Source organism: Oreochromis aureus, linkage group 3 (assembly GCF_013358895.1).
Source record: "Oreochromis aureus strain Israel breed Guangdong linkage group 3, ZZ_aureus, whole genome shotgun sequence".
Lineage (NCBI taxonomy): Eukaryota > Metazoa > Chordata > Actinopteri > Cichliformes > Cichlidae > Oreochromis > Oreochromis aureus.
Window position 1 is genome coordinate 99646229 of NC_052944.1, and position 23763 is coordinate 99669991.

Sequence of the window (23763 nt, forward strand, 5' to 3'; positions counted from 1 at the left end):
TTAAAAAGAATTATCACAGCAGTGACCTTATGGCATGTGTATCAAACAGGAAGTGGTAAAGGGGTCCTCAGAGTGTAAGCTATCCACAATAATTCCTGATTTTTTTGTACTTTTAAAAAAATCTGATGGTGTTGAAAAAAAACTCTGGACACGATTTTAATCACTTAAAAAATATTTAAAAATAAATTTTCAATTGCATATTTTGATATGATATAAGGTATTGACTTAAATACTTAATGACGAGCTGAGATCTGCATCAACATCAATGTTACATGTATGAAGTTCACATGTTAAACTAGGACAGTCACAGCTATCATGTGATCCTAAAGTGTCTGAGCTTTAATTCATACTGAGGTCGGAGTTTGCAGAGAGCTGACTGCATCACACTCAGAGCTGCTTCTAATGTTTTGTCAATTTATTGCTTTTTTTGTTTCGTTGTTGGAAGGTCATAAATGTCAGAGTCAGCAGGTGAGACCAGGTTTCTGTGATCGGTGAAGTGGATCAGGTAACCTGGTTTCTAGGTTACATGACAGGTCAGTGAACTCACTGGGTGTTTGTGGTTTACCTCTCAGACTGACTGAAGTACACAAGAAGATGATGATGGAGGAAGAGGAGGACAGAGCAGAGTCTGCAGGGTCCAGCTGTCCTTCTGTGACCAGTGACGGGTCCAAAGGTGGTAATCCAGACTTCAGTGCTGAACCTGGACCAACGAGGTCAGAGAGCTGAACTCACTGAGTTACAGAAATAATTCTGCACTGACATTATAATCAGTGTTGATTCTGGTTGATTGTCTGACTGTGTTTGTGAGCTGAGAGGAAATGAAAATGAGTTTGTAACAAAAATCAGTTTTGTCCAGTTTTCCTGTAAAAAGCTGAACTCTAATCTAAGAGGATGTTACTGACAGGAAACAGCTGCATCATCTGCAGTCTGTGTGATCACAGCTGCTTCAATCATGTTTGTGTCTGCAGAGGTCAGAGGTCACAGTCTGTAGGGTCCAGCTGTCCGTCTGTGAGGAGTGACCGGTCCAAAGAGCCACCTCCACTCTTCAGTGGTGAACCTGGACCAACGAGGTCAGAGAGCTGTGATGACTCCTTTACATGTTTGTGTTTCCTGGATAAATCTGACCTGAAACATCCTCAGATTGTTACAAAGATTCATTAAAAGAAAACAATGAAAGAGAAAAGATCCAAATGTTAGACTTGGTCATTTGCTGTTTGAGGACAGTGATGCTCATATCTGTGGGGAAAGTGTGACCTGAGTGGGTTCATGTTTGTCTTTAAAGAGCTGCTCTGATTCTCTTTGTGTCTGATCTGTTAAACAGTCTGAGAGGTCACACAGAGACCCAGCAGCTAAAGCCTGGATCATACTGGCTGCTGTTACTCCATCAGGACAACACTGAACCACAGTGCTGTTCATGGAAATCAATCAGTGCAACTTTACACTGTATTTCCAAAAGTACTGACTCGTCTGCCTTCACACATGTAAACTTGAGTGACATCATATTCTGAATCCACAGCATTTAATATGATGTCAGTCAACATATAACAGCTTAAACTGTTCAAAAAAGGCTCTTCACAGGTTTACGAGTGTTTATGGGAATTTTTAACAGTTCTTTCAGAAGCACATTTGTGAGGGAAGCAGCAAAAACAACTGAACACAGCTTTCAGATACATTTCAATAATCAAAGTGTGTGTCTGTGTGTGTGTTGGTACAATGACACTAATTCTCCATGATTCCTTATTATTCCTCCACAGAGTGGACCAGCAGAGCTCAGAGGTTCCCAGTGGTCAGTCTGCCCAGCAGCATCAAACACAGCTGGACTCCATATTTATGGTCTGTACATGAACAACAACTACTGTTACATCTATTCTGTTCACAGTCATCTCCATGCTGCTCTTTGGAGACCAGTGGATTGTCAGTGTGTCCAACATTGATCTGATGTTTGGCTCCATGATTTCAGTCTGATTGGCTCATTCATAAATATTCTGTTCCAGCTGCTGGAGGACAACATCATCACTTTTGTGATGAACGAGCTGAAGAAGATCCAGAAGGTTCTGAGTCCAGATTACCCAGAGACTGTGCAGAGACTGTAGAAGGACAGAGCAGCAGCAGAGCAGTCCAGATACACTGATGATCCTCTGTCAGATCCAGAGGGACACACAGGGATGATGCTGGACTCTACATTGTGTCTGACAGTGGAGCTGTTCTCAGAGCAGTTCACTCTGCAGCACTGACAGTCATCTGCACTTCATTCCTCTGTCAGTCACTGCTGGATGAAGCTCTCCTCTCCACCTCCCAGTAACATGGCCCAGTCAGAGCGTCTCTACACACAAGCTGCTGCTGCTTCAACCTCTCTGGATCATCAGGACACAGCTCCTCCTCTCTCAGCACACACACCGTCCTGTTACCATCATCACCTCCACCTGCAGAGAGAAGAAGGAAGAGCAGAGGAGATAAACGACCAGAGACTCTTCATCAGCTGTCAGTCAGTGATGCAGCACATCCAGTATGAAGAGCTAGTGATGGGATTTCCGGCTCTTTTTAGAGAACCGGCTCTTTCGACTCCCAAACGGCTCTTCAGGTTGTTTTGTTGCTTTAATTAATTTATTATTAACAACAATATGAAATTATGCACAAAAGGAATTACTAATGTAAAAAAATTTGGTTTTATTTATATATGTTTATATATAAATATATATAAACGTAAAAACTCCAAAACACATAAAAACTCCATAGCACGTACAAACCCGGAAGCATGTAGAAACTCCAAAACACGTAATAAACTCTGAAGCACGTACGAAACACAACAGAAGTGCTCCAGGATTCTAGTGGCAGTGTTGAGCTTTGTTACCTAGTGGTTACACAAGCCAGGAAGTACCAACAACCGGATTTGGTGTGTGGTAGTAACGAACATTTTTTTTATGACATATTTAAATATATATGAGTGCTTGTGTATAAATACACAAACAATACACATATGCTTTCAATTGTGTAATTTAAGTGATCTGCGTAGCTCTGTTTTGGAAGTTCAGTTAACGCTAGAAATGTGTTTTGAAGTTTGTACATGCTTTGTCTCTAGGGGCCACTGTATATATACTTTTATTTATTAACTGCACATAAAATGTGATAAATAAATCATATAATACAAAAAACAACTATTTACATTTTAAACATTTAACTATTTAAATTTTCATCTTTTTCCTTTTAAACAAATTTAAAGTGAAACAACACAGAACACTGCAAACCACAACACAATTAAATATAAATTAAAATATGAAAGCAAAAAGAAGATTCATATTCTCTGTCATATGGGCCTGCATGAATAAACTTTCTGAATCCTTTATCATCCACAACTGAAAATAGTTGTGGATGATTACTATACCTTTCTAATGTGACATTATTGTCCCTGGCTCTCTCTCTCTCTCTCTCCCGCCCCTCCCCCCTCTGCCCAGTGCAAGCACAAGTCTCGCTTGCGGAGTGAAGCGAAAAAAAGGGTGAAAGAGAGGGTGAGATAATGAAAAAAACAACCCACGGCTCCCAATAATGAGACGGCTCGCATCGTTCACTTCAAAGATCCGGCTCTAAGAGCCGTTTCGTTCGCGAACGACACATCACTATAAAGAGCAGCAGGGACTTCAGTGCTGGGACTGTACTAGGACACATTGTTGCTTCACTTTTTCTAATCTTTGGATTTTTATTGAAGTTGATGAAAACGTTTTTCCCTCCTAGTTTGAGTTTGGACTTTCACTCATTAGAAGAACCTTGGTGTGTCCACTCTGAGCTCTGTAGGAACCCCAACAACAAGCCCAACAATCCAGATGGACGGTTCCAGCTGTTAACTGGAGGAATTCCATCCAAACATCTGCTCTCACTAAAGTCGTTGCTATGGTGACCATAAAGGTGAGAAACAGGAAGTGTTTGTGTCCAATCCTGAAGCCTGTCACCATTCTCCTCTCACAGCTTCACTGAGAAGCTGCAGCTTTACAGGAAACACTGGATCTTTGTTTCATACTGACTGTGTTTATTACAATACTGCTGACAGCACCACCCACTCACTCCAACACTCTACTGACCTCAGAGTCTCCAGTCTGTAGTCTGGACTCTCCTGAAGATCACACAGCTGCTTCACATCTGTATCCTGCAGCTTGTTGTCTCTCAGGTCCAGCTCTCTCAGATGGGAGGGGTTGGACTTCACCGCTGGTGCCAGATAATCACAGCTGATCTTTGACAAACCACAGCGCTTCAATCTGTATAAAGAATGAAAGATGTAAGTTTATTAGACAAAGTGTGAGCTTGAAATCATTCAGTGTTTCATCATCTGTTCAGAGCTGAAGAAGGTTCAGAATGTAGAAGTTTAGAAAATGGAAACTCCAAACAGCTGAAGCCAACAGGAAGCAGCTTCAAACAGGAAACTGTGCAGAGTTTCAGACTATATGTCCTGATGCAGCCAGTTGGATTTTGGAGATTTGAATCTCTGTTCTGTGACTAAGTCCTTGAATCATTTCTTCCAGTTGGTCCAACAAGACAGACTAAGTATTGGACATGTGTTGTGGCTCCATTAGGGGAGCTTCTACATGTGATGTGATGGCCCCTCTGGGTCTGTCAGGTCACAGCACTGAAGAGAGCTCAAACTGGGCACACAGTTGTTCCAGTCTGAACCAAAGACTCTATACTGGGACTGAGGGACTGCTTTGACTGCACCCACTGGGACTTTTTAAAGGCTCATGTTCTCACCTAGATCATTTCTACTGACATTTCTTTCTGGGAATAATGGGGATTACTTTGAAAACAGGAACTACTTTGCTCAATAAGCAGCCCTGGATTAGTAAATCACTCAAACATGTTCTCAGGCAGAAGAAGCTGTCTTGTTATGAGGGAGAGAAAAAAAAGACTGAGGCACATAAACTTGTTGAAAGAGAGATAAAGCAGCTAAAATCAGGTGTAAAAGTAAAGCAGAGGATGAGCTGAATAAAGGACACTCAAGGCTGGCTTGGAAAGGAATGAAGTCCATGGTGGGGACCAAAGGACCAAAGATAAATGTGATACTAACTCAGCAGAAGACTTGGACTCATTTGATTCCAGCTTTGATATCACTGATTTCAATCAAGAGCTTTGTGATTGTAGCAAAGGGCTGGTAGCTCTGAGAGTCCCAGTGATGAGGTGTTTGTGTGGAAATCTCTTGGTGGGACCAAAAAGAGAAAAAGCCCTGGTCTTGATGCTGTGGGAGGGAAATGATTGAAGTGTGCTGTGAGGAACTGACTGGGAGATTTTCACACATTTTCCAGTCCTCCTTGGAACAACAGGAAGTTCCCAGCATATGGAAACAAAGGTTAAGTGTCCTATGGCACTCAGTGATGATGGTGCTGTGGCCCCACCACCTCCACCTCTTTGTAAAGGAACTAACTATAATCTGAAGCTTCAAATGGAACTGAGACTTCCTCCACCAGGTGGCAGTGTCTGATGAGAAAGTGTTAGTGTAGCTGGCCTGTAGTCACAAAAGGAAAATGCAGGATTTGGGCTGAAATGGGGAAAAGTGGTTCACACTAGTGCCTTAAAGCAAGAAGGTTGTAGGTTGAAGCTTGTTGGCCTTTCTGTGGAGGTTGGATGTTCTCCCACAGTCCAATGAAATGCTGCTTAGGTTCATTGGTGCTTCTAAATTGGCTGTAGGTGTGGAAGTGAGAGAGTGCTTCTCTGTCTCTCTCTGTTGGCCCTGTGATGGACTGCTCACCTGTGCAGGTGGACCACGCCTCTTGCCCTATGACAGCTAGGGCACAGGCTGCAGCCCTGTGAGCCTAAGCTGAATAAACAGTTAGCAAAAATGATTCATAGATAGCCTGAAATCCCCCAGTTAGCAGTTTGGTAGATAGCTATGACATGCTAATCCCATCCAGCAGCTGTATTCTACCTGTAAGCTGATCCCTGCTGAGCCAAAGCACTTTTTCATATACAAATTACAACCTTTAATAGAAACCTATTGGTCAGCATCTTATTAGCCTGCTGTTAGCTTCATTCCACAGAAAACTGAGAGAAACTAACAGAGTTGATGAAGAATAAAGAGAAATGTGCTGATTTAAAGCCTTTGAAGTGTTTCAGATGATCTGTGTCCACTTCTGTCCACTCATTCATTCATGTAAGCTTCTAATGCAGCTTTGATCTTCACAGTCTGCTTCATGAAACTCATTCTAACCCTGAATGTCAGAGTGTTCCTCCTTCTCTTTCCCATCATTCATGCTGGCAGTGGAGGAGATTTGGATGTTGGACTGTGTTTTGGATGATGTGTGTATGTTTGTGTTGGACTGCTGTCTGTAAAGCAAACGCACATTTTGGTTTGGATTTCAGTGTCACACCTACTTTAAGGTGGAATGAAGAGTTTTAGAGTTTCACAGTGAATTATCCAGTGGAGGATTTTTCTTCTTCTTTGAAGGTTTGAAATGTGAACATTGTTCTGCTGCAGTCAATGGACTAAACCAGAGAAGAAGAAAACAGACTGTACCATGAAGATCCTCAGTGTGGATCAGTATAATATCAGCCTGATGTCTGCAGTTTAGTGTCAGCACAACTTTCACATCATATTCATCTCAGCACAACTAAAACATGCTGACTGACCTCAGAGTTTCAAGTCCACATCCTGGACTCTCCAGAAAACCACACAGATGCTTCACTCCTGAATCCTGCAGCTTGTTGTTGAAACTCAGGTCCAGCTCTCTCAGATGGGAGGGGTTGAACTTCAGCGCTGCTGCCAGATAATCACAGCTGATCTCTGACAAACCACAGGTCCACAATCTGTATAAAGAATTAAAGATGTACGTTTATTAGACAAAGTGTGAGCTTGAAATCATTCAGTGTTTTATCATCTGTTCAGAGCTGAAGAAGGTTCAGAATGTAGAAGTTTAGAAAATGGAAACTCCAAACAGCTGAAGCCAACAGGAAGCAGCTTCAAACAAACACAACAAGAGAAAAAACTCTGAATTTTCCACATCTAATGTCATACATCTATCATAAAAACATGAAAAAGACTTGAAAAAGTTGTGTTTTCCCTTCCAGGAACCACATGGCTTCAATTTTAAAGGTGAAGTGTGAAAGAAATGGACATATCTGAAGTCCAACACCTTTTTCCAGTCACATGATTAAAGCAGACAAACTACAAGCTCATTTTCATTCCAACAAGTCATCTTCTGACCTGGACTAACAACACTGGTCTCTATGTGCAGCTGGCTGTGAGACCAGTGCTCAGGGAGCGTCTACAAAGTGCAACACTGAAAGGACATCACACACCAGTTTGCTTCAAGCACTTTCACACAAACATCTACTGTCATTATTGTCACCAAACTCTGTGGATCCTTTATTGGAAATTCAAATGTGATTCAAATGGTCAGACAAAAGAGGGTTATGAGGAAATATGATGAAATGTTGTGTATTAGCAGCAAGTTATTGAATCATTTTCCTCATAAACCAAACAAAATGATTGACAAACATGTTTTTACAAACTCAGTGTTGGACTTTGATCAGCAGGATAACCTGATGTTTAAAGGCATTTTAGTCTCACTGTATGAGAGTCCAGTTATTACTCAGTATTTATGGATGATGTTCTAAATTAGGCTCAAATATGTGACAGACATTTAATCCCATTTCAGTTTGGCCTCATCCTGGTACGGATTATCCAACACACACTCTGACCACAGGCCCAGGGGCCACGCACAGCTGGGCTCCATCCAAGAGACAGGAAACTAAACCAACACAATAATAAAGAGCACCATTTGATTTTCTTACATTTTAGGTCTTCAAGCCAAACATAGTAAAAACATGAGCATATATATGTTTTCTGTTAAATGATGTGACAGGTAGAACAGAGTAAGTGGTTGTGTTACAGCCTTTCTCCCCTCTGCTGCTGAGGCTGTTAGTCTCTCCCAAACTCAGCTACAGGACTTCCAAATGAATGAAAGCAGCAGAAGTGGCTTTACAAATGAAAGAGGAAGAGGAGAAGAAGAGGAGAGGGAGGCCACCCTGACCATCACTCCAGCTGAAAACATCCCACTTCCATTAAAGTTGGTGAGAAAATGTTGAGCAGGATGAGCTGCTGGCTAATCTGGAGGCTGTAGCAGCAGCTCACAGTCACAGTGGATTTCCACTCATAAAAAAGCTCTGGCTGCTTCATTTCTCATTTCATATGAGAGACTTTACAGCTTCAGTGAAGCTGGACTGTGATGCTTCCTCTCCATAGTCCAGTGAGGCCTCAGTGTACACACACTGTGTGCCCTGTATGTCTAATTATTGAAGAAGGAAAAGAAGCAGAGCATTCAAATCCAGCTGGCGAGGGTCCATCACACATTTGTGCCCAGGGCTCTGTAAGCTGAACATCCAGCCGTGGCCACATGGAGCCATCATGGATTTAGTGTGAACAATAAAATAGGCAGTGATGTTTCCACATCTGATCCAGAACATAATGACATTAAAATGATGGGATTACATGGAACTGGCAGATCATGGTTCAGGCTCCAGTCTGCAGTCATGTCAGCATCATGTCCCACATTCACTAAAGGCCATCTTTAGCTTTATTGTCAAAATCTGGCTGGCCTGGAATCCCTGTTACCCATAATGCAACAGGTGTCAGACACAGGCAGAAAGAGTGTGTGAGACTCCAGGAGGAGCAGCCATCGGCTATCAGCTGTGCAACACTCACACAAATATATCAGCTGGGTTTAATATTTAGGCACGCAGATCATTTATGTCCTTCAGCTCTTCTTCCATTTACCGCCAACACGTTTCAAAAGGAGCAGCTTTTACTTTGAAGGCCAGCTGTCTCTGTTTCCTGTTTTCATTGTTGGATAATGGAACAAGTCGATGGTTCAGTGCGTTGAATTGTGTTGCACAAAAATAAGAAACATTTTCACGTTGTTCAGGCAGAATCGAGTGTTGAAGAATGAATTCACATGTCAATAAACATTTTCATCAGCACAAGCAGGACAATGAAAGCAGGAAATACCTCAAACTGCCATTTCTCATTCTACAACTTCAACAACTGCACATGAATTATACTTCATACATAGACCCACAGTCTCTGGTTGCTCTGAAATCTCACTGACAGCCAATAGAAATAAAGAAAAGTCCAGACTGATAGTCTCTGTGGGGTTAGGCAGTGAACTGCTCATGCTGCATTCAAGTGCATCACAAAATGTTGGAATTGGATCCAACTTTGTGAAGCAGATTTGTTCTCAACTGCTGTTTTGAACATTTTTCATTTCCTCATGAACTGTATTAAACTCCATTTGAAACTATGGATTTGAAACTATCCCATTCATTCCCCACGTTAGTGTATAAATGAATGTTAGACTGGGCTCCATGGAAACACTGGGACTGGTCTCAGCTGCCTTCTTTCTGTAGTCAGTCCAACAGAGTCCTTTCTCTTCTCCAGCTTCTGTTTGAAATCCTCTCACAGAGCCTGAATCCTGCTTTGTTGTCATGTTTGGGCCTGTGTTAGGCTGCTCTGTGTTCCTCTGCTTTAACACACACCTCACCACAGCAGCTGTGTGGGTCGTCTCTGTAGCAGCCATATCAGCTTCTGATACCATGAACATCATCACAGCTCCTAACTTCACCTTTATTAGCTTTGACATTCATGTATTTCTTTTCTCTCTCTGTGTTTCACAGAAGCTCAAAGTCTCTGCAGCCTGTTTTTATCTGCTGTCATCAGATCTTCAACAGCCTCATTCACATCCCTCACACACTCTACAGCCTCATCAGCACTGACTTCATCTTCACTGACTGATGGAGCACAACATGAACATGTGGCGGCTGAAAAACTGTCCTGTCAAACATCTCCCCGTCACCTCTCCACTTCTGTCAGCCTTTAAATGTATGGAGGACCACAAGAGCCACGCGCATCGAAATAAAAAATTCTGTGCTTAATTTTAATAAACTGATTTTTAAATTCTTTTCAAGTCTTCATTTCAAAAAACATTTTCGAATTGCACTTTAATAAACTGCATTTCAAAAACCTTTTTCGAATTGCACTTTAATAAACTGCATTTCAAAATCCTTTTTCGAATTCCACTTTAATAAAAACATTTTCAAATTGCACTTTAATAAACTGCATTTCAAAAAACATTTTCGAATTCCACTTTAATAAACTGCATTTCAAAAAACATTTTCGAATTGCACTTTAATAAACTGCATTTCAAAAACCTTTTTCGAATTCCACTTTAATAAAAACATTTTCGTTGCACTTTAATAAACTGCATTTCAAAAACATTTTCGATTCCACTTTAATAAACTGCATTTCAAAAAACATTTTCGAATTCCACTTTAATAAACTGCATTTCAAAAACCTTTTTCGAATTGCACTTTAATAAACTGCATTTTAAAATCCATTTCCCTTTCCTGTTCGCTCAGGGATTAACATGTGGATTAGCAGTTGGATTAACAACTTCATTTTAAAAATCCTGCTGCTATTCAAATTAGCCACACCGTGGGATGTAAGGAGCTCTCTGATTGGTTGGTCAGACACAGGCTGTCTGCCAGCCTGGATTTTTCTAGCTCATAGCTTCGCCCTGCTACGAAGCGTGTGTGCTTGTACAAAGGCCGTTCAGCCTCGGGATTTACACTGGGCTCGACACGGATATGTGAAGAATGAAGGGACCCTGCAGCGAAACGGAGAGCCAACCTCTGACTGAGTGCCCGTTTACTCAGTCTGACCACCTGTTGAAGGTAACGTGCTAACATGGCTAACGCTAGCATCACCGCACGTAGCCCCGTTATTTTAAGGTCATTTTAGCTTATGAAAGTTTTACGTCGCAGCTGTACGAGCTCGCTACGTGTTTTGTAAGCTGCTGTGCTCTTCACAAATAAAGCTGGAAGCAGCTCAGACTGTTAGAACCAGCACTGAGCCCTGTTACATTTATACAGTGTTAGAGCAATGGCTGCAACCTTCAGCCTTTAAACTAGCGATTACAATGCTGACAGTAAACTCGTCAGTCCAGATGTTACCACATTACTCTATGGTACTTAGAGTTAAAACAACTGAGACAGGCTGATTAAAATAACAGCTGTCAGTTCTCTCATTCCTTATATCAAGACTGGAGATCACACTACTGATTTCAGTTCATTTAATATGTGAGTGCACAGACTCATTCTCAACTGGACATAAATGATGATCAAAGGTTGTTTAAATGATGAATTCATCAAATCCCAGCCTCTAACACAGTGCGCTGAATCTTAGCTTTGAATGTCCAGTATATTCTAATCAGTGCAATGTAAGCATTCACTGAACCTATAGTATCTACACCTGTGTGGCAAATGTGTGGTAAAGATACAGATAATGAAGTTTAATTATTAATACAATATACATCATGAAAAACAAAAGCTGAAATTGATTCAGTTTAGTACTTTTCTCTGTATGTTCTGTGATCATAAAGCCCTTAAATTCTGTGATATATACTGTAAATGATTTTCACAGAGGTCTTAAAGTACTTAAATCACTGCTGATAGTCTGGTTGTTTATATTTTCACGTTTTTGTGTCTGTAGGGCTGTTTGATGACGATTTGGACTCCTCTGGGAGATGAGGACACACCCACATCTGTTCCATACTGCAGCCATGGATGGTGTTACGGCTCTGAGTCAGCTTGGGGCCATCAGATGCACACACTGGAAAACCAGCACCTGTACTTCACCTGCACGGGGCTACGTGCGGTGATGCTAGCGTTAGCCATGTTAGCACGTTACCTTCAACAGGTGGTCAGACTGAGTAAACGGGCACTCAGTCAGAGGTTGGCTCTCCGTTTCGCTGCAGGGTCCCTTCATTCTTCACATATCCGTGTCGAGCCCAGTGTAAATCCCGAGGCTGAACGGCCTTTGTACAAGCACACACGCTTCGTAGCAGGGCGAAGCTATGAGCTAGAAAAATCCAGGCTGGCAGACAGCCTGTGTCTGACCAACCAATCAGAGAGCTCCTTACATCCCACGGTGTGGCTAATTTGAATAGCAGCAGGATTTTTAAAATGAAGTTGTTAATCCAACTGCTAATCCAACTACTAATCCACATGTTAATCCCTGAGCGAACAGGAAAAGGAAATGGATTTTGAAATGCAGTTTATTAAAGTGCAATTCGAAAATGTTTTTTGAAATGCAGTTTATTAAAGTGCAATTTGAAAATGTTTTTATTAAAGTGGAATTCGAAAAAGGATTTTGAAATGCAGTTTATTAAAGTGCAATTCGAAAAAGGTTTTTGAAATGCAGTTTATTAAAGTGCAATTTGAAAATGTTTTTATTAAAGTGGAATTCGAAAAAGGATTTTGAAATGCAGTTTATTAAAGTGCAATTCGAAAAAGGTTTTTGAAATGCAGTTTATTAAAGTGCAATTCGAAAATGTTTTTTGAAATGAAGACTTGAAAAGAATTTAAAAATCAGTTTATTAAAATTAAGCACAGAATTTTTTATTTCGATGCGCGTGGCTCTTGTGGTCCTCCATATAAATGAACCCTGCTCAAGTCTGTCACTTCTGTTTGGAGCCAAAAGGAAAAACTGTTGTTCAGTCGTTTGGAAAGACACAACATTTCTAAAAGCACTCAAACTTCTTCACATTTGTCTTGAGACACATCCTGAACATTTATGAACTAAAGAAAGTTTCAAACATCAAAGATCTGAAATATAGAAAAACAACAACAGCTGCAGTCAGTGAACTCACCTCAGAGTCTCCAGTCGACAGTTTGGACTCTCCAGTCCAGCACACAGAAACTTCACTTCTGAATCCGGCAGCTTGTTTCTACTCATGTCCAACTCTGTCAGATGGGAGGGGTTGGACTTCAGAGCTGAGGTCACAACTTCACAGTGAGTCGTTAAGAGTCCACACTGAGTCAGTCTGTGATTATAGAAAATATAAGATGTGTTATTATAAAATAATGACACTAGCAGGTAACAGGAACCATCTCTGTTCCAACCTAAGATGCAGACTAATCTTGTTCCCAAGAGTTTGCGCTTTCACAGGCAGGGGACACAGAGCACAGTTGATTCTAGAGAGAGCACAAAATCAACTTCTGAGTGATTGGATAAGACAGGTCCATTTCACTACAGATGCCCTCCGGAACAAGATTAGTCAGACCCTGCAGGAACTGAAAACACTTCTACCGTCCCCTATTCTAGAAGAGGTTTTCAAGTTTGTGGACAAGACTCAGTGGGCCCAACACTCTCAAGGAAAAGAAAGACAACTCGGGAAATTCCATACTTTGCTATCGAAAACTAATACTTCCCAGCCAACACCTACACAACAGAGAGAAGAACAGGACTTCACACCTGAAGACAGTCAGAAAAAATGGGTGAAAAACCTTTGAGAAAAGAATCTCACGGAACCTGAAAAGAAAGTGTTAGCCAAAGGACTCAATTTTGCCATTTCTCCTCAACAGCTGCCCATAGTGGACCTCATCACAGCGACGGAAACTGCCATAAAGATTAATAAATTATCACAAACGGAAGCAGAGCAAATCAGGATGAATGTTTCAGCAACCGTCTCCAGTGCTAAAGTCCCTCCGTCTAACCTTACAATACAAGAACAGAAGGTCGTCGCTTCCCTGAGTAAAGACCACAACATCACCATATCAGCAGCTGACAAGGGGAACTGCACTGTTGTTCTAAACACAATGGATTATCACACAATAATTACAACACTCCTCAGTGACAGCAATACCTATGAAGCATTAAAACAAACCCCCAAAAGCAGCTACAAAAAGAAAGTTATCAGTTGCCTTCAAGAATCTAAAATGGACAAAATCATTAACTGATAGACATATCTATACCCAGGGGATGCTATACCCTGTATTTACAGACTTCCACAAGATCCACAAAGAGTCCCATTCAGACCCATTGTTAGCAGCATAAACTCAGCCACCTACAACATTTCTAAACACCTCGCCACCATTCTAGCGCCCCTTGTGGGAAACACCCTGCATCACATAAAAAACTCCACCGACTTCACCAACAACATCCAGAAACTTACATTTAACCCAGACGAAACCATAGTGTCCTTTGACATAATCTCTCTTGCATACCTGCAACAGAGGCAGTGGAGTCAGAAAACGTCTATAAGAAGACAGCTCCTTGGAAGACAGAACCAGCCTCACCCAAAATCAAATTTGCAGACTGTTAGACCTCTGCCTTACCACCACATACTTCAAATACAACAAGGGTTTCTAAAGACACAAATGTGGCGACAAATGCGTCCTCCTTTTCCCCAGATTTGAAGGATGGGTGTATCTGTAAAGAGATGTACTCTAAGACACTTCTTCAGCTGAGAATCAGAGAGGAGAAACACACAGTTTTACTTGCATGCAAGGGCAGCCACAGAGCACTCTCACTTGGAGTGAGGGCTCCGGAACTCGCGCTCTGCCACTGCCCTGGTCTTTATTTATACACAAGAAGAGTAATACAACAGTGAATACGTTTGTTCAGTGGAATGTGGATGCGTGAGCATGTGTGGATATGTGTGTGTGTGTGTGCGTGTGCCAGGAGAGGCTCCTCTACCTGGTACAAAGTGAAACTGCTTATTGAGCTCTTATCTAGCAAGTACTGGTCCTTCCCTGCATGATAACGGGTCACAGTGAACGAAAACAGTCTGAGTTATAAAGAGGTCATCATGCAGTATTCTATCATATGCAAACTTATATTATTAAAAGATTATACTGACAATTTTCTATTGACAGTATCCTTCGTGGCCCACCATATCCCAGGATTCATTGCGGGTCAGACAGGAGAATTTTTATCATAACAGTTGCGGGCGAAGCGGGAGTTACATATAGCGAATTTAGATTTTTTTTTTCAAATGAACCTTTTTCTGATATGTTTTAAGGAACAAAGCCCAAAAGGCACAATTTACTAAACTGAGAGGAGAAAATGATCACCTCTTCACTGTCGTGAAGAATTTCGCCACTGTAGCATGGAAGTACAAGAATAAATCAATTTACACATCATATTCATGTGAGTACGGTGTTATTAACCCTCATGATGTACAGAACCTGTGATGTCCAGACGGTATTCCTCTAGTGTTCTGCTGTGAAAACTTTTGGATTTAGGGATTAACATAATTGCCATGGTTTTCTCTCATCTTATTTTTTGCGTGTGATCAGGACAATTCTGGAGAAGATGGGTAAAATCACCTGGCCAGAAAGAAGTGGGATAACTTAAAGAAAAAATACAAAGTATGTATGTGTGTTATCAAGAAGATAATTCCTTCCATTAGGCCTCCTGTACTAATTTTCTCTCTCCCTGAAGAGACTCCAGGTCCAAGCGCAGCAGTGGGTGACCAAAACAACAGTGATGAGGAAGAGAGTCAGCCACCCATAACAGGGAGAAAGAGGAAAAGAGACAGGGATGATGAGCTGCTAGACCTCATCAGAGAGGACATGAGGCAGCAAAGAGAGGCTGAGGAGAGGAGAGCACGGAGAGGACGGACAGACTGTTTTCAATACTTCAATGATTAGTTCCAAAATGAGTTATTCATTAAGAAATGTATTGTATCGATGTATGGATATATTTGTTACATTGTTATATGTGTTGTGTTTGTTTAAAAGTTTTATGTTATAAATAAATTGATTAAAACAAACAGTAATTGTCACTGAACTCATTTTATTTACCGGTATTTGTAACATGTATGACCATAACGCTAACTTTGAACAGATTTAAATGGATATTTATTTGATAGTAATAAAGTGAATAACAATAACAATAAAACAATAATAATACACTAATAATAATCAGGCCTGGGATCCTCCTGGTTACAAACACGGTCCAGGACTGGGACACTCAGGTGAATCCTGTTGGGTCTGGTTAAGGAAAAGGTGGAGACCAACATAAACAGTTTTAGTAGAAAGGTATGATTTAATTTATTTTAAGAGATCCACTGTAAAAAGACTTAAATTTAATACACTTCATCTGTGTAACTGAGCTTTGTTGTGAACTGAAAAACAACCCTGGACCCTGCCTGTAACCCTGGAAGTTACAGGATCAAATGAAAAATAGAAAATAAACCGAAATATAAAATGTTCTTCTATAAGTTTCAAAGACATTTAGTTTAGATATTTTAGATATAACAGTAAATGTGTACAAATGAACAGCAATAATTCAGTCAGTGAATTTATCCATAAAACTAGCTAAGTAATTCCTAAATGCGTGTAGATTAAAAAAAATTAAATTAAAAATTAATTTACCTGGACATGATTGTCTCTCATGAGCCTAAGGTACAAAACATGCCGGCGACAATGATAAAGTTTTTCTGGCTCCTCCAGAATTAAAAATGTACAAAGAAAAGAGAGTGACATTTCTGGGTCCATTTTGAAGTTGTCGCGCTGTGGCGCTAGCGACCAGAAAAACGCGGAAGTAAGGGCGGACTTGAACGAAGGCAAGAAGACTGTCCAATTTCACAGCTGCTCACTTCCTGCCTACCCGGCCTTCGAAGGATCTGCCCTGTATGGACCAGGTAGGTCGGGTCCTTCGAAGCATGCTACCCCTGAATTTGGACACAGGCAGCGTCATTGTGTTTGGTATCCAGCGACCGCACGCTTTGTAGTGCGCATTTGGAGACCGATTACGTCACAGCGACGCGACAAAGGGTGTCCCAATTCGAAGTGTACTCCAAATGCGGTCAACAAATGTGCCGATCATTCCCCAAATTTGAAGTGTGGTCCGGTGTAGACTTCGTGGTCCCATATATCCCACAATTCATAGCGCGGCGGAGGGTGTGGATGTTTTGTTCGGAAAAAAACAGCGGCCGAAGCGTAAACTTTCAAAAGTAAGTACTAAATATTATGTCACTTATTTATGTGCGAATGTTTAGTAATGAAGAACATTAAAACATGACTGTTGGCCACATGTCGGCAAAGCTATGTGACGTTAGCGATGTTTGTACTTTCAGCGTCAACTTGGTTTTAAAGCCTTTACTGTAAAATATACGCCGTTCAACAGTCGACCTTAATCTTACAGAGAATGTGATGATTTTATGGATAATTAAAGTCAGTAATATATCCACAAACACAACAAGCTGAAAGTCAGTGATGCTGCTCGGTTTGCAGTCCTGAATATCACGGCACAAGCAGCATTCACTGCACTGTTAATGTTAGCTATTGCGGAGTTTAGATATATATTTTGCTGCTACTATTCATAATCATCATCATTACCATTGCATTAATTATCATTTCATCAAAGCATTTATTGAAGCGGTTGGCCTTATGTTAAAACTTGTATTACAGGTGCAGCTATAATTATTGTATACACATATTGCATTTCATGAAGAGTTGAAGCTCAGTCTTTGAGCTATGGAAAGAGCACGCTTACAAAACACATATATCAGGTTATCCATTAGTATTTCTTATATTCATTTATATCCTTTTTATTAAGCTTTGAGTAGTGGCATTTTGGTGAAGCATTTATTCAATAGATTATATATGTTCTTAGTTAAGATTACTACACATATCACAGAGAGCTTCTGTCTGGCAAAAGGGCAGAAGCGTCAACGGGCAGAGTGAGGCTGAGTGGATGCTGAGGTCGTGACACACTCGCACACACAAACAGTAGATAGACTCATGTTTACGTAAAAGTTTAAATATTCAAATAATAGTTTGCAAAACCTTGTAACTGTAAGATTATCTTTGCAAAAGAGACAGTTTGTTTTAGGGGATAAGCAGAGTTAGAAGATTACCAGGAAGGACCTGGCCTCGGGAAGAAGATGTCCTTTTAAATGTGTCAAAAGTCGTCAAGAGAACATTTGTTGTTTTTGGAACTTATGCATGTATTGTATCTGTTTGACGCATGAGGGGGCGTCATAAACAATACCCTGATGTTATAAAACAACTGCTTGTGTATTATCGGGCGGAGATTGATGCCGATGGTGCAGTGTTCATCTCCCCACGCGTGTGTTCATTAAAATCATTGTTTGACCGACTCTCCTGGACCAATTGTTATTTTTGTACTTTCCCTCAATATTTTAACCGTTCTCTGCGACCTGCTGGAGCGGGGGCCAGGAGGAGGAGTTGGCCGTCCGACTGGGGTCTGGAATGTGGGGCCTCCCTGCTGCTGCGGAGTCGGGGCGGTCTGCTTCTCCCCACCGCAGGGAAAAGGGTAACATCACCTGGGTCTGGGTGCAGTTCCCCCTCCAGGGGCAGGGGTACCTAGACCCGGGGCTTAGAGTACGCTTGGGGAGTGTGATTGTGTGTACAGTGTCTCTCTATGTCTGTCTCCACGTTGGGTGAGTGTTGAGTAATTGCATATGAGAGCATGAGGGTGGGAATGGATGTTTGTATCTGTGTGTGCCTGTATGTCTGTGTCCATATGTCAGGTTGGGTATCAGACGCCACCTCTCTGGGGACATCTCAGGCCCTCCAAGGTATGGAGGCCTATCTCCCCCCCACCATTTCCCCTGCCAGTGGCAGACGCCCTCAGACATCGGTGTGTTGGTGATTCTTTGTGTCCGGGGATGGGCGTCCAGGTACACACCAGCTCACTCCTTGGTGGCTGCTTATCGGGGCCTGGAGCCTGGGGCTCGCTTGGGCCACTTTGGAGGTGGGGTGCCCTCGGCCTCTCGGCCTGGGGCTCGGTCACTCTGGCACAGCTGGCTGCCGGCGGAGCTCACGGGCACGTCACTGCAACCCCCCCTGGCTTCTGCTCCGCGGCTGCTGAGTGACCCCTCATCTGGGACTCTCCTCAGCTCTTTCTGGGATAGTGGCATGCTGCTGCCCTCTGTTGGTCTTCCTTGGTCTCTTGTGTTCTGGGGGCCTCTGGATGTCTGGAGTTTTGATCTCCTCCATACCTGCGTCATGCCCTGGAGGACGGGGCAGTGGCCCCCCACACCCTCTAACAGATCATTACATGAAGGAACCTTTTAAAAACAAGCGCGTTCATGCTCACAGGTGTACACACGGGTGATCACACACACAAACTACACCCTTTTTGGCTCTTACCTCAAAGCACACTGTGCGCTGTCGATCTTACGTGCTGCACAATAATGTTTAATATTTAGTTTTTACTGTTACATTCACATATATCATTGTGATGTTGTTTATTGTATTGCTCTCGTTTTCTTCTGCTTGTTTTCTTTTTTCTTTCTCAACAGGTGATCCAGGTGATCGATATATGTATTTTTTGTCTGCTTACTCTGTTGGTTTTTGGTTTTTGCCCTTTTTCCCCGTCCCTCTTCTCAGGTTTTTTTCTTTCCCTCTTTCTTTCTCCCCTTTCTTTCCCCCAGTCAAGTCTGTCCTGTATTCAGCATGTGAAAATAAAATAAACAATAAAAGGTGAATCAAATGGACCATTACGGCAAGGCTGGGATGGTCCATTTGGTAAAGTAAATCCGTTGGGCATCTTTCTTCGCCTCTAGACAATAATTCTGATGGCAAAAGAGCCAAACGGGACAGGCAAAAAAAAAAAGAAAGTGGTTAGCCTACTCAACGTAAATTACACATGAACAACATGAAGCTACTCACGCAGAGAAGAACGGCTGCTTCTGCCATCATCATCCGTCATCATTTCTGCTTCACTGGCAGGGCTAGGGGCCAGGACTCCCCTCAACGGGTTCTTGGGGGATGTTGCTAACTCCGGGTCCGATAACAGGCACCACACCCGCAGTAGGTACGGTGCATTTCTCGGCTTTAAAAAAAAAAAAACCCGCTATGCGTCGCCAGGTGTTTCATCAGATTCGAGGAGTTACCTCCTTTGCACAGTATCACAGTATCAGCTTAAAGCACTTGTTGCAGGCTGCTGAGTTTGCATCTTTTGCTGTGAAGCACAGCCAGACTTTTGATCGCTTCGCCTTGAGCATTTTTAATCTGTAGCTCTGCTCTAAAAGAACGTACGTACCTGGGCCCGCCTACTATCCTCGGAAACGTAAAATGATTGGCTAGAATCTGAAGTGTATCACATCTCAGGAAAAAAAAGCACCAAAATAAAGCACCGAAATGTGCGCTGCTTTTCAGTCTGGTTACTACCGTTTATGTCAGAACCGGTGCCATTATGGCACCGGATACCGGTACCCATCCCTAGCCATATGTAGTCCGTGAACTGCGCGTACTATGAACCGTGCGGTCTCTGGATTGGGACACAGCCATTATCCTTGGCATGCCAAAGATACTGTGAATGTTACTCAGAAAAGTGTGGTCAAAGGAGTTTGCAAAGAAAAGCGTCTGGACTTCTTTAAGTTGCTTGAAGACGTTTCACCTCTCATCCGAGAAGCTTCTTCAGTTCTAAGGTCAAATGGCCGAGAGTCCCAGATTTAAACCCAGTGGGAGTATCCCCCCAAGGAGGGACAAAGGACCCCCTGGTGATCCTCTAATCACATGCGCCAAGGTGTGAAAGCGGGTGTGGGACCCAATCAGCCAGGGTTTCGGGTGAGCCCATTGTGAAACCTGGCCCCACCTTGTCATGTGAATTCCTGAGGTCAGATGGCCCAGGATGTGAGTGGGCGTAAAGGCGTCTGGGGAGGGAACTCAAAACTGGATTATAGATGGCAGACAGTTGGTGTCGTAAACCACCGCCTCTGTTCAAAGATGGTCGCTCACAGTGGACATAGACGGCCTCTTTCACTCCTCTTTCAAACCATCTGTCCTCTCTGTCCAAAATGTGAACATTGGCATCCTCGAAAGAGTGACCTTTGACCTTTAGATGCAGATGGACTGCTGAGTCTTGTCCTGTGGAGGTGGCTCTTCTATGTTGTGCCATGCGCTTGTGAAGTGGCTGTTTGGTCTCGCCAATGTAGAGGTCTGGGCATTCCTCGCTGCACTGTACAGCATACACCACGTTGTTCAGTCTGTGTTTTGGAGTTTTGTCTTTCGGGTGAACCAGTTTCTGTCTGAGTGTGTTGCTGGGTCTGAAGTATGGATGACTGAGAACCTTCACAGACACTTAGAAAAGTGTGCTTGTGTAATGGGTGTGAATGGGTGAATGCACAAGTTGTGTAAAGCACTTTGAGTCCTCAGAAGAGTAGAAAAGCGCTATATAAGAACAAGTCCATTTACCATTACATCATGACGTTTGGCTGCCAGGAAGTTAGCTCGATGTAAACAGCAGCCAGAAACACAGCAGTGAATTCCATCAGCAGAAAACAGGGACGACATTTCAGCAGCAACAACTAAACATTGAACAATCAGCTCTGTGATTAATGAGGACATGAAGTTAGACATTCATCATTAGGTGCAGCAGCAGGAATGAGAGTGAATCCATGTGCTGCTGTGACATCAGCGTTAGCTCACATATTTGACACATGTTCAGTCCAGATGTCAGCAGTGTCTTCTCACTCAGTTTGTCCCACTGTTGGCAGTAAGAGAGCACAGCTGGTTCACCTCTGACCCCTTACTTTGAACCACAGCACTGTCACTCAGAGACATCAGTACATCACACTTTAATCACACTAAACCAGAGTCTTCCTCAGTACCTTCATCCTCATTCACTATGTTTATGCCACTAAACTCTGTGTCTGTAGTTCTGTCTGTAGTCAGAGGAGAAGCTCAGACGGTGACTGCTGTGGATATTTGTCTCTGTTTTCAACATCAGAGTTCACTTCACTACAAAGAAGCTCTTCATACATTCTTATTTCTGTCTTCTCTCTAACAGGAGCGTCTGATTGACCAACAACAGCAGCAGTAGATTTAAAATACTGCCCCCTAATGACACAACACACGTACTACATGTAGATGTGAGTCTACAACACACAGCGTACGACTACCAATGCAGGATCATGCGAAGTGCACACACACATTTACTGATCAACACAAAATATCATTTTATCTGAGAAACTCAAACCAATGAGAGTCGTTTAGTACTGTGTATATCTGAAGAACTAAACTACTAATCTACACTAATTAATGATGTTAATGATCACATCTGGACTCACCGAGCCTTTCTGCAGTTCCTCACAGCTGGAATCAATCTCTGTCGTCCCCACTCTGATGTGTTGTACTTCCTCAGGTCCAACTCATCCAGAACCTCCTCTGACATCTGCAGCATGAAGGCCAGAGCTGAGCAGTTGATCTCAGAGAGTCTCCTCTCTGATCTGTTCTCTGACTTCAGGAACTCTTGGATCTCTTGATGTACTGAGAGGTCGTTCATCTCCATCAGACAGTGGAAGATGTTGATGCTTCTGTCAGGAGAGATGTCATCACTGTTCATCTTCTTCAGGTTGTTGATGACTCTCTGGATGGTTTCTGGACCGTTCTCTGTCTGACCCAGCAGACCTCCTAAGAGTCTCTGGTTGGACTCCAGACAGAGGCCATGAAGGAAGCGAACAAACAGGTCCAGGTGGCCATTTTTACTCTGGAGGGATTTCTTCATGGGTCTGTTCAGGAAGTCGTCCAGAGATGATTCCCAAAAAGTTTGTCCTAGGAACTTCTTCAGCACCTCTTCCTTCCTGTTGGTGAAACAGTGGAACATGTAGACTGCAGCCAGAAACTCCTGAATGCTCAGATGAACAAAGCAGTAGACTGGTTTCTGGAAGATCACACACTCTCTTTTGAAGATCTCTGTACAAACTCCTGAGTACACTGAGGCCTCTGTCACATCCAGACCACACTGCTCCAGGTCTTCTTGGTAGAACATGATGTTTCCTTTCTCCAGATGTTCAAACGCCAGCCTACCCAGCTTCAGAAGAACTTCCCTGTCAGCCTCCGTCAGCTCCTGTGGACTCGTCTCATGTCCCTCATGGTACTTGTTCTTCTTCCTCTTTGTCTGAACCAGCAGGAAGTGTGAGTACATGTCAGTCAGGGTCTTGGGCAGCTCTCCTCTCTGCTCTGTAGTCAACATGTGCTCCAGAACTGTAGCAGTGATCCAGCAGAAGACTGGGATACTGCACATGATGTGGAGGCTCCTGGATGTCTTCATGTGGGAGATGATTTCGCTGGACAGCTCTTCATCACTGAATCTCCTCCTGAAGTACTCCTCCTTCTGGGCGTCAGTGAAGCCTCGTACTTCTGTTAGCCTGTCAACACATGTAGGAGGGATCTGATTGGCTGCTGCAGGTCGGGAAGTTATCCAGACGAGAGCCGAGGGAAGCAGATTCCCCTGGATGAGGTTTGTCAGCAGCTGGCTGACTGATGACTTCTGTGTGACATCAGACAGCAGCTTCCTGTTGGTGAAATCCAATGAAAGTCTGCTTTCATCCAGGCCGTCAAAGATGAACAAAAGCTGAGAGACAGCCAGCTTCTCTGCTATGACCTTCTGTAATGTTGGATGGAAAACATGGAGCAGCTCCAGAAGACTGTACTGCTCATCTCTGATCAGGTTCAGCTCCTGAATGAAAGCAGAACCACCACACTGACATGTTGGTTCTCCAAGCCCTCTGCCCAGTCCAGAGTGAACTTCTGCACTGAGAAGGTTTTTCCAACACCAGCCACGCCGTTGGTCAGAACCACTCTGATGGGTCTCTGTTGGTCAGGTAAGGCTTTAAAGATGTCCTGGCACCTGATTGGAGCGTCATGGAGGGCGTCAATCTTGGAAGCTGTCTCCAGCTGCCTCACCTCATGTTGGGTATGAACCTCTTCACTCTGTCCCTCTGTGATGTAGAGCTCAGTGTAGATCGTGTTGAGGAGGGTTCTACTTCCTGTTTCATCAGTTCCTTCAGTCACACGTTCACATCTCCTCCTCAGACTGATCTTATGTTCATCTAAAACCTCCTGCAGACCAACATCTGCTGAAAGAAAGAGAAACAGAAAGAAAACTCTTCAATGTCTGAACAACACAACAAGAAGTCCAGTTTTCAGAAATGAGTCCATCAGCAGACAGATGTTCAGTCTTACTTTGTA

At 42.8% G+C, this 23763-nt stretch overlaps 1 protein-coding gene across 1 annotated transcript; it reads right to left on the reverse strand.

Moving 5' to 3' along the window:
* Nucleotides 1–5418: 5418 nt before the first annotated feature.
* LOC120434823 (protein NLRC3-like) lies at nt 5419–23438 on the reverse strand. Its single transcript, XM_039603239.1, has 5 exons — nt 23421–23438; nt 21861–23146; nt 12681–12854; nt 6730–6783; nt 5419–5485 (listed from the first exon to the last, which is right to left on the reverse strand). Exons 1-5 carry the CDS (start codon nt 23436–23438, stop codon nt 5419–5421), a joined length of 1599 nt encoding a protein of 532 aa, XP_039459173.1.
* Nucleotides 23439–23763: the final 325 nt, after the last annotated feature.

Bases quoted from the DNA above. Each gene is read 5' to 3' on its own strand.
- LOC120434823 (XM_039603239.1), bottom strand. The intron at 12,855-21,860 runs GTGAGTCCAGAT...CTATAATCACAG, and splicing joins AGGAACTGCAGAAAGGCTCG to ACTGACTCAGTGTGGACTCT. The intron at 5,486-6,729 runs GAAGTTCAACCC...TTGTGACTACAG, and splicing joins GATTATCTGGCAGCAGCGCT to GCCAGCTACACTAACACTTT.